The 11,288-nt window shown below is 34.4% G+C and overlaps 2 protein-coding genes across 3 annotated transcripts; one reads left to right on the top strand and one right to left on the bottom strand.

The window, feature by feature from the left end:
* Positions 1-163: 163 nt before the first annotated feature.
* On the bottom strand, positions 164-7,129 carry LOC135847286 (uncharacterized). 2 transcript variants are annotated; one of them, XM_065366752.1, is made up of 7 exons: positions 6,794-7,129; positions 6,359-6,658; positions 4,924-5,261; positions 4,041-4,367; positions 3,702-3,912; positions 2,885-3,328; positions 164-367 (listed from the first exon to the last, which is right to left on the bottom strand). In XM_065366752.1, the coding sequence occupies exons 2-7, from the start codon at positions 6,656-6,658 to the stop codon at positions 344-346; spliced, it is 1,644 nt and encodes a 547-aa protein (XP_065222824.1). In that variant the 5' UTR covers positions 6,794-7,129; the 3' UTR covers positions 164-343. The 2 variants fall into 2 exon arrangements, with proteins under 2 accessions (XP_065222824.1, XP_065222825.1); XM_065366753.1 differs by having other exon boundaries at positions 3,717-3,912; positions 6,794-7,083.
* Positions 7,130-7,862: 733 nt separating this feature from the next.
* On the top strand, positions 7,863-10,505 carry Cog8 (conserved oligomeric Golgi complex subunit 8). Its single transcript, XM_065365298.1, has 9 exons — positions 7,863-8,152; positions 8,225-8,296; positions 8,377-8,501; positions 8,587-8,862; positions 8,932-9,145; positions 9,231-9,382; positions 9,462-9,752; positions 9,831-10,178; positions 10,271-10,505. The coding sequence occupies exons 1-9, from the start codon at positions 8,092-8,094 to the stop codon at positions 10,325-10,327; spliced, it is 1,596 nt and encodes a 531-aa protein (XP_065221370.1). The 5' UTR covers positions 7,863-8,091; the 3' UTR covers positions 10,328-10,505.
* Positions 10,506-11,288: the final 783 nt, after the last annotated feature.

Below are 11,288 nucleotides of genomic sequence, written 5' to 3'. Positions count from 1 at the left end.
TGGCGGTTACCTGTCGTGTAGTAGCGGTTTGAAAAATAAATTTTAAATCACTTATGATTTTTGAAAAATTAATTGAATTGATCATTGAGAAACCAGAAATGAATTATGATGCGGTACATACACATTCATCTTGTGCAAAGAAAAAACCAAAGAAGAAAAACTGTTCTTTCCATAATAAATTATTTATTGTACATACAAAAATTATAAAACACAAAAAACAATAAAAAATAATACCATCATGTTTTCATAATTGACGACAAAAAATTGTAACGTATGATTAATAATTTAAAAAGAAAGAGGGAAAGGAGGCAGCCAATCATCGAAATAGGAAAAATTATTCAGCTTAAGTAGAATTAATGGCACAGTTCTGAAAAAATTCAAAATAGAAAAACACAAACACACATATAAATATATACAATACAAAAAAGGATTCAGCTGAGCTGAGGAATTTACATAATAACTCATTCGTGAGGTTTATAAAAAAAAAAAAAAAAAAAAAAACGCACACTTGACGTAATATGTAGGTTACTTACATGGTTTAAATCTTACAAAGTTACTTAATTTGATATCCAGTCAGAAAAGGGAAATTAACATTGCTTGGCAGACGAGGGAGGATTTTTCTTGAAAAAGTACGTTATTTATACTTAGGATTTTATTTTTGAGCGTTGACGCAGCAAAAAAAAATATTAAAAATCATTCCAAGATTTTCGTTTTCAATTTCACTTTTTTGATTTTTTCTAACGAAGGTGCTTTGTAACGAAAGATGGCCAACATTTCTGAGCAAACCCGGAGCAGTTTTATCTCAAAAATGAGGTCGACTTATTCAGAAGAGTTTTAACGCATTGAGAATTTAACAAACAATTTCATCGACTGTTCTGAGCTCTCAATTAGGTTATGATTTTCAAAATTTTTGAAGAAGTGTCATGTGATTAAAATTTTGAAAGAAAATCAGGAGCATTTTTGAATAATTTTGAGTCCAAAATTTAGTGAAATTTTTACCCATTAAAATGGTTTACGTAAGGCAAAAAATTACGAATTTTTTAGTCGCACTGTCGTACCTATATTAACTCGATTTTGTGCTCAAAATTCTTCAAAAGTGCAAAAAAAGGTGATAAAAATTTTTGATTTTCTCTAAAAATTTTAATACATTTTGATGGGTTGTATTGCATCCTTTTTTTTTACATATCGAAAATCGTGACCAAATTTCAAACTCAAAATCTTTCAATATAGTATCAAAAAATACTTTTTGTCGAAATATTTTGAATTTCTCGCGAAATTTTAATAGGCGGGTACATTATTGCCAAATTTTGCAACAAATTATTCAAAATTTCGTCTACCTCCTAAAATTGACTCTCGAATCGATTGGCACCATTTTACAGGGCCTTCGAGAGGGCAAATGTAATTTGCCTCCATTTTTAGGGACGAAACTATAAAGAGATTCACCTATTGAGAGGGAACGTGGGACGTGGGGGCAGGGGATACCAATTTTGCCAATTGATATCACATTCATATGATTCATGAAAACTTTTATTTTCTGTTTTGAATTTTTGGGGGCCCAAGTGTGAATTTTTTTCATTTTAAAACAAGGAAAAAATTGACACTACCGAAACAAGGGTGAGAGTTTCTGAAAATTTGATTTCGAGAGATCTAAAAACGATGTTTTTTTTTAGAATTAAGTTGATTTTGGAAAAAGCGGACAGACTCGAGCGAAACGAGGGCGAAAACTTCTGAAAGTCTGCACTTTGAGAGGACTAAAAACAATAATTTTTTAATGCAAGGAGTTTATTTTTTGACTTTTAACATTTTAGAATTTGAAAGTTTTTTTTTGAGATGGTAATTTTGAAAAAGAAAAGAGAACAGGTCCGAGCGAATTCGAGAGCAAAAGTTTTTGAAAATTTGTGTTTTGAGTATTAAAAAAACGACGTTTGCTTTCATCACAGGCCCTTCTCTCGACGGTCCCATCATTTTCAAGCCCATCTCAATTTTAAAAATTGTTATTTTAGTCTTTTTTGCGTATACTTTCGAAAATGTTGACATGTTGACTGTTGAGGTATCCAAACCCCCCCTCTTACCACCCTACATTTTCGTGGTAAAAACTATTCCTTAGGAGGTCCTTCCCTACAACATCTAGTCGAAGTTTTTGTTTGCAGAAAAAAAAAGGCAGACGCGACGTATTAACTACATATAAGAATAAATCACAAATTTCTTTTTCCTTGTTTTTTTTGAAATTTCTTCATTTGAATAGTTTAATGTAGGTATAATGTTCAATCAATATGGGTTGATAAATAATTATTGTGTTTTTTTGTTTGTTTCAGGTGAGTGCAAATCTTTGCTAAAAATTGAATTTGAAACTAATAAGTACTCGTATTTTGAGGTAATTTTTTTGATTTTACAAAAATGTGTCTTCGAGTCTGCCACGATTGTGGGGTAGGGGTTAGGTGGACTTCAGGAGGTAGAAAAAGTTTTGAGGAAATTGACGATATCAATGACCTTTAGAAGAAAGACAAGCAGACAGACAGATGACCTAGGATAGCCATACTGACGGGTCAATGACCTTAAGAGACCAGGCTTGTGGACAAATGACCGCGAGATGCCAGAAAGGTAGGTCGGTGATCTAAAGGGGCCAGTCAGACGGGTCATTGACCTTAAGAGGTCAATCAGCGGACAGACAGACGATCTTGGGAAGTCATACTGACAGGTCACTAACCTTAAGAGGCCAGATAGGCAAGTAAACGATTTTGGGAGGCTAGACAGGTAGGTGAATGACCTTGAGAGTCCAGACACCTGGGGCAATGACCTCAACAGGCCAAACTGACAGACAGATAGAACGAAATTGCTCAGTTTTAACTCAAAATTTTCCGCATTAAACGTTAATATAACGTACCCCTAAATCAACGGTGTTCGTCGTTATTCCATTTGACAGCCCGATTCCGACTTCGATTATAGATTCAGCGTCGGATAAATCTTCGCATTTCATTTCCTTTTTATTCACCGGTACGATCTCTGATGCAGATTTTTTCTTACTTGATTCTCCAGAATCTCGCCCCCTCGTACCATTCTTTAACCGTGGAACTTCGACTTCGAGAACAGATTCGTCAGACGATAAATTGTGCTCGTCTTCCATTTTCAGTTTTTTTGTGAATACTTTGGATTCGGTTTCTTTATTCTTTCTCGATCTTCGACGATTTTTTTTGACGATAATTTCTTTTGACTGGGTTACTTCGACTTCGACGACGGATTCGTCGGATGAGTATTGATTTTCGCGTTTTATTTGCTGTTGGTTCGCATGTGCCATTAGTTCGTTTTTGGTCTTCTTCGATCTTCTTTTCTGTAAGGAAAAAATAATTCATCATTATCTCTAACATAAACATTATAGAGTGGATCACGAAAAGAAAAAAAAGTCGGAGGATTTTGGCTAAATTTATTGAAGACCTTTATTTTGAGTTGAAAGATAACTTGGAAATTTTTTAGCTCCGTTGGTGCCTTCGGAGAGGAGATATGGGTTCTGAAGGGCCAAGGGGCATTTTCAAAAAAGTCGTGGTTTGTTCGAACTAGCTCAGAAGGAAAAAATTTCAAAACACGAATGCACCCAAAAATAAACGATTAGGTATCCGAGGCTATTTTTTTTTTTTTTTTTGAATGACTTTCAATTCAAAATGTAGGTCTTCATGCAGAAATCACGTAAAATGAAAACAAAATACTCGTATAATGCACACTTCTGGTTCAGTGAAATGTTTAGTTTTCGTTTCATGCTCTTCTACAGCTTCACGGGTCGGTCGATAAAATCGACAGCTGGAGCCTCTACAAGCATACATTAGAACGGCTGTATTCCTGAATGGCAGAGCGAATCTTATCACGCTCTTGGCACCGTTCAGTGTTGTTGGTTTTTCAATATCTGGTTTATCAGCCTCCCTAATGAGTATAATAAAACGAATATGTAGGTACATTGAATAGGTGATAACCTCAGTGGCGTTGCAAAGATAAGTTACAAACATTTTAATTTCCAACTGATGTAAGTACATTAATTATGTATAACTTACCACATGGGAATATTCAAGGAACCATAAACTTGTCTCTGATCTGATAGTTTGAATATTGAGGTGCCCCTCATGTACTCGCGATAAGCTTGCTGGTGCTCGGTGTTTTTCTCGAACATGATGAGTAATGGTAGACGCTGTTCCATTGTGAAGTCTAATACTGGATATCTGTCTTCCCATAAATTGCGAAATACGTATGGCTCGACGGGCTCGTCATTAAAAATATCCGACATCTTTTTGAAATACTCCTCTTGTAGTTCCTTTAATTGTATATCTTTTATCATTCCCAACCTGTCTTCAGGATCTTCCTTTGCATCTTTCTCCTTCATTCTGAAAAACATACAACATTCTTACTCCACTCGTAAGTAGATCAAAGCAGACATTTTGAAAGTGTAGTGTGCATTTTTTGAATTTTCGTGAATTTTCAAAAATCAAAATTTCACTCGAAGATGAGGAAAAATCAAAATTTTACCAGATTGACTTGGAAAGCTAAAATTTAGTACTTCACGTACCCTTAGAACACCGGAGTTTCCAAAATGTCACTGAAGGCGAAAATTTTGCCCCTACCCCACTCAAAAAAAAAAGTTGAGTGTGAAAATTTTTTGAAAAAAAATCCACATACGCTCCTAATCTAATATGTAGATTAAAAATATTGAATTTTAAGCGCATACGGTCATATTACTCGAGATGGGTGGAGGGAAGGGGTCTTGAATTTTTTTCGGGATGGTTTTATATCAAAACTAACCTTTTAGATGAGTAATTGTAGAGCAAAATAAGGATGAAAGGAGGGGCTATGTAGAAAGCTGGATATGCCACTGATGCATTTATTTCACACACATACTTAAATTGCATGCATTCGTATAGAATAAAATAAAAAAAAAATCACCTTTCTAGTTGGTTTTTTGCGTTTTTCAGTAAACACTCGTAGAATTTGACTTTACTTTCTGTCAAGGTAATGGCCGACCGCCGCACATACCCACTGACATTTTCTGGTAAATCGAGTTTAGCGATACTTGGATCATTTTCAGGATGAGGTATACTGAAACTATCCGTTATTCTTAGACCTGATCCCTGTGACGAATTTTCCAACTGTTCCTGTTTTTTAATTCCATTATGTTTGCTTTCTTCAATTTGGGCTGGTGAATTTTGTGTTTTGTCGAGGGTGCCATTGACTTGACGCTGCTCTCTTGGGTTCTCCGAGGAATTCTCTGCCACCGATGCCGGCTGTTGAAACGTAAAAAGCTATTAGTTTAATAGACTCAAAATATTTTCCCCTCTCATCACGCTCCCGTTGCCCTCAGTGACAATACTATGTACTTTTTTTCGGAGGAAATCTAGCCTCGTGAATTTTTTCAAAAATTTTTACCACCTCTCCGGGGGAGATATTGACAAAAAAATAGTAGGAAATACAATAAAAAATGCGAAATCAATTTTTTTCGCATTTTACCAAATTTTGGACTCCTCTGCAGTCTGCACATTATTGGTTTGAGTTTTTCAAAATGGAATTTAGGGTTGTTGTTGAGGTCAAAAAAGTGTGAAAAAATTCCAAAACAGAGTCGAAAAAGCACCCTAAAAAAAACCCACCAAAACAAATTTCAATCGCTGAATTTCGTTCAAATGCCTGGTTTTTCATTGAAAACTTTAAATTTGGTTCCAATCTTATTTTTACCTTTCAAATCGATTGATGATGGTTTTGAACCCTTTTAGAGCCTCTAGCAGATTTTTATATGTATGAATTTTCCTTTTTCACAATTGACGCCAGCTCAAAATGAATAAATTCACCTTAAGGTGCTATAAGTGCATAAAGTATCATGGACACGATCACCTCCTCAGACGCCTTAAGGTGAATATCCTCCAATAATGTGCTGAAAGAGGTTCTAAAAATTGATAAAAGAGATCAACAATAAGACGTTATAATATATGTGGGAAAAAATCTCAATTTTTATCAAATTTTGATATTTATTTACAAAAAATAGCCCAAGTGTTTTAATTTTCAAAAATTCATCGAATATCGAAAAATGAAACAACATAAAATTTTGGTGGTTGCTCTTCTCAATCTCAGTTCGGTCACTCATTACAAACTCTGAAAAATCAGGAAATGTGCGCAAACGTCCCAAATTTAACCAGCGCAAAAGGATCATGAAAAAACGGTAAAAGACAATGATTGTGTCCAAAGGGGCTATAGTGGCTCCAAAATCATAATTCGATAGTAAAAAATGAGAAATAGCACAAAAACTAAAATCCTAGTCAAAGTCAGTTTCGCACCCTACTGATTGTTTACAAGTAATGTAACTAAATTGTAAACCGGTTAGGTATTTTACTTGTGTTTGAGAGTAACGCTTAATCAGCCGAGCGGAGATACTTGATGTGGTGTTGTCCTTGCTGAAATATTTATAACTTGTAGTTATGAGATAATCGTCGGGAAACTCAGGAAAGATGAGATTGGCTGAAATCGTTTCTTCGTCGTTGAATGTGTTTACATTTTGTACAAGGAAACTATACTCGTGGTGCTTTCTAGTCCGTTTATCTGCTGGTGGTTCTGGTATTTGTTTATTCTTAGATAACGATTCTAGTTTGCGATAGTGTATTTTCACCACATCCCCTATACCTGGTTTCTCCATCTACATTACAAAATACATATACTTAATTGCACAGAACTTGAAATTATTCTGATATTGTTTAAAATAATAGCATTACTAAAATATTAGGTACCACGTATATAAAGAGAACCTGAATTAAAACTTTAAAAATATTACCTTGTGGGTAGAAATCGACGATCTTTTCGTTCTCTTTTTATGCAAATTACTTATAACGTTTTATTTCATAATTATTTTGAATTTGCGACTAATTAATCGGCGTCGGCGTCGTTTTCAAGAATATCAGCAACAATTGACGAGATCATGCCCCCAGGGTTCAGCGTCCAACGGTTAGTTAGTACGGAGAAGAGTGAGGTGAGGACACGAGATGATATTGTTCTCGTACCTCATTGGTTGATTTTCACAGGGTATATCCAGCACTCCAGCAAACTCCAGCAGGGATGAAAACTGAAAAGCTAAAAGCCGAAAGTTGGGCGAATTTTAAATGAGCCAAAATAGCGTAATAGTTGAGGTTAAGCTTCGATAGTGCCTAGTTAAAAGATGGCGAAAAGATTCGTTTTTTTATAGCTTTTGTACAAACTAATTTCTGAATTTGAGTTCCGAATTATTAGTAAATATCAATTTCAAAAAATTTGAAAATATCTAGTACTTGATTATGGAATCAGTCAGTTCCTTTTCCTTTTATTTTCCAATCTTCATTCTCCACCTTCTAATTTCATTAAAATTTTTGCAACTTTTTACGTAGTTTTTTGATTGAAGAATATTTTTCAAGTTTCATGTTTCAATGTGAAAAATTCTAGCTAAAAGCCGAAGTTTTAAAGCTGAAAGATGGGTAAAAAAACCATAAATTTTGTAAAAATACTGCTGAAATTGAAATTAGAAAATTTGAAATTGAAATTTGAAAGGCAAAGGTGGCCAAAAGGCAAAAGCTACGCTCACTAACTAGTAACTATAAAAGTGAACTGAGCTAATAAGACCCAAAGTTGAAAGTCTAAATTTTGACATTTCAAGCGAGAAGCTAAAGCTAAAAGTTTTATTTTAAAACTTTTCATCCCCAAAATCCAGCTGATTAACTCATTAACTGATTAAGTTTAATTAAGTGATTACCGAAAAAAAAATCAAAAATGTGAATGGCACACTAGCGATCCACATTCTCAGATTAGTAACTTGTGTCGCGCTAGTGTCGCTGTCCGTGTCGCATCCGTCGCATCACCCTCCTTGCCCTCCACCACTTCTGACTTCACTGACCTGATAACTGATAAGATTCCTGAATATTGAATTTGAAATTTGAAAAATGAAAATAATCCATGATCGTGAAATTTTTCATTTTATAAAATCTTCGTTTGTAAAAACAATTGGGCAAGTAATGCTTTGCTGATAGAACAACCCTCTTCTTCGTGTTGAAGAATCAGCTCGACTCGATTACTTCTTTCTACCATCTCACAGCTGACTTGGCAATGGATTACGATGCAGATACAGAAAAACTCATAAACCACTTGTTTCCTGATGGAGTACCCGGTAAGTGTATACATTTTTGAGTATTTCTAGCAAAAATCCCAAGTCTAACGTTGGTATTTTCTTCGGTTACAGAGCAATACCAAGATAATCCAGATTTCATCAAATACCTTCATAAGTTGGGAACTCAGAATATCGATCAACTACGTTAGTTTTGCTTCAACTTTGTCTTATTCACGATAGATTTCAAAACCTTATTCTAATTTCAACTCTTGTCTCAATTCCAGGTAAAGAGAAGAAAGCTCTAGATGATGAAACGACTTCTGTTAACAACCAACTTCGACATCTGGCTTTATCCAATTACAAATCATTCATTCAGACTGCCGATTGTTCCCATAGTATTTATAAAGATGTTAGTTAATTTTATTGACGAGAAACGCAAGAATCTGCGATGTATTTATCGTGTTAAATTTTATATATTCGTCCTACTTTTTCAGATATGTTCGGTGGAAAACAAACTGCAAGCTTGTATAAACGAAATACCCAAACTTCTCGAAGAAAGTGACCGATTTATCAACGTTTCGACCGATATAAAGGATAGAAAAGCTAAAAATAATATGATACTATCGAATAATGGCGAAATACTACAAATATTGGAAATTCCTCAGTTTATGAACACCTGTATTCGTAGTGAATTGTACGAAGAAGCTCTTCTGTTGACTTCGTTCGTTAAACGTTTATCGAGTCAGCATGGAGATATACCTTTGATCGCTGTGAGTGGAATTTTTCTACGAAATATTGAATTAATATGGTCACTAATGAGTTTTTATTTTTTAAATTAGACTATCGCCAAAGATGTGGATAAAAGTTGGTGGGAATTGATGCGTCATTTACTGAGACATCTGAGTACGGATTTGTCGTTACCTAAATGTCTACAGATTGTTGGGTATTTACGTAGGATGAATATATTTTCGGAAGTTGAACTCAGATTGAAATTTTTACAAGCTCGGAATCAATGGCTCGATGCGTTACTTTCGGATATACCTTCTGATAATAGTAAGTTTGATCGTGAATTCGCATTCAACGATGATTTTTACTCCATTGGTTCATCGATGTACTCATCTATGGCATTATTTTACAGAAAATCAATACCTGAGTTCGGTTATCGATCTAACTCGCGTGAATATATTCAATATCGTGACCCAATACAAAGCTGTGTTCACAGATGATGAAATAATCACTCGTCAAAATGATATGAAAAATTCCATTTTCCAATCGTGGCTCAATAAACGAGTAAGTAATGAAATATCATCGTGATTTTGTTACTCATAGTCATTTTCGGGACACCATTAACGATGATTTGTTTTCACAGATCAACGATTTCTTGCTAACAGTGAACTCTTGTTTACCCGAATGCTCTGCTAGTTCGTTGGATTCTCTATTAGACCAATGTATGTATTTTGGCCAATCGTTCGGTCGAATCGGTGCTGACTTCAGAGGACTAATTATCACCTCGTTCGTTTCAACTTCGGAAAATAATTTCAAATCAGCTATTACCAAAGCCGATCAGAAATTCGAATCGAGTATGAATAAATTCATGGTATCGAAATCGTCCAAAACTAACTCGCTGTTGCTGAAAAATGAACTGGAATCTGATTCTCAGGTATGTCGAAACCGTTTTTCAGTCAAGTTATTACGTTATTTATTGAGTTCCCGAATTTATTTATTTTATCATCGTCAGACCTTAAATCCGCCCTTGGCTCTGCTCCAATACCCTCCATTGGCTGAATACTGCAATGCTATATTATCAGCGTTCAATGATCTAAGATTTTGCACTCCGAGCGGATGCATCGTATCGGTGACCGAAACGTTACAAACGTCTTTGGAAAATGTGGCCGGAGTTTTGGCCACGTATTACGATAAAGAGTATATTACCTGGTTGGATTCCGAGAGGGAAGCGTTTGTGAAATTTTGCTCGTGCTTTCACGATGTTTTTTTGGTTTTTATTCTACAATGTATGCAAGTTTTATTCGATCCGGTCAAATTGGCCAAGTATTTGGAAGTCAGCGTTTCGCAGCTGCAGGATGAAGTGAGTATTGATTGTCACACGATGTAAAATAGATCGTATTTGTAAAGTCAACGTTGATTTTAATTCTTTTTCTCCCGAATTTTTTGTTTCAGAAAATTGGATTCATTTGTGTCAGTGATATTATTAAACCTTTGTCTAAAATTATTTGAAAAGAAAATCGTGAATAGATCTGAGAAGTTAAAATCGCTCATTTTTGGGCTAAAAAAAGAACGAAATTCATTTTTTTGTTGTGATGAATGGGTAAAGTAATGTTGTACGAAAGCAATGCTGTGATCATTTCATTTCATTCTATTTAAATTGGAAATAGATTCGTTATTAATTGTTGGATTTTTTGTCGATGATTTTATGCAACTCGATAGGATTTTGGTTCACTTCTGAACTTATTTTATACCTACAGATGCAATTTTTTTTCGATATGTTATTAATATTGTTGAACATAATTAAAAATTGGTAACTGTCTTTAGGGGAAGAGGGTGGGAGTAGAAATTTCTCAATGATTGTTTTGAATGAGCCAGTTTTTTTTCAAAATTATTTCTCAGATGTGGAAGTAAAAAAATAGATCTAGAAAAAAGTAAAAAAAAAAAAAAAACTTCAACAACCAAATTTTTGGGTTGAATTATGTTGGAAGAAAACGGTAGGAAATCAATTGAATAACTTCAATTATTGCAATTTTGAATTTTATCCAGCTCCAAGTTGCTTTTTTCATTATGAATTTTTTGGTTCAAAAAACAAATTTGATTGTGTCAATTTTTTGTGAATTATTTGATTTTACGAATTCGTTGAACAATAAAATTTGAATAAACAAAATTTTATTTTTCTAAAAAATCGATTGAAAGGAGAAAGAGTTGACTTCGAGCTATCGGAGTTTTCAAGATAGAGAAGTTTGAGTTATAGAGATTCGTTTTTGGTAACTTTTTAGTGAGCGAAGTTTTTTCGAACAAATGTTCATTGAATGATACTGACAAATGATAAGATGAATATCTATTCTACAATTGCTAGGATCTCTATCACAAACCTGTGTGAATGGGCACTGGGCAGAAAAGATAAAAGTACAGAATGAAATCGTACAATATGCCATTGAAGATGAACCATATGTGCTTGTAAAAAAGG

This window comes from Planococcus citri, chromosome 5 (genome assembly GCF_950023065.1).
Source record: "Planococcus citri chromosome 5, ihPlaCitr1.1, whole genome shotgun sequence".
In the NCBI taxonomy this organism is placed as follows: Eukaryota; Metazoa; Arthropoda; class Insecta; order Hemiptera; family Pseudococcidae; genus Planococcus; species Planococcus citri.
Note: the sequence above shows the minus strand (reverse complement) of the source record. Positions and strands in the feature narration are given on the sequence as shown.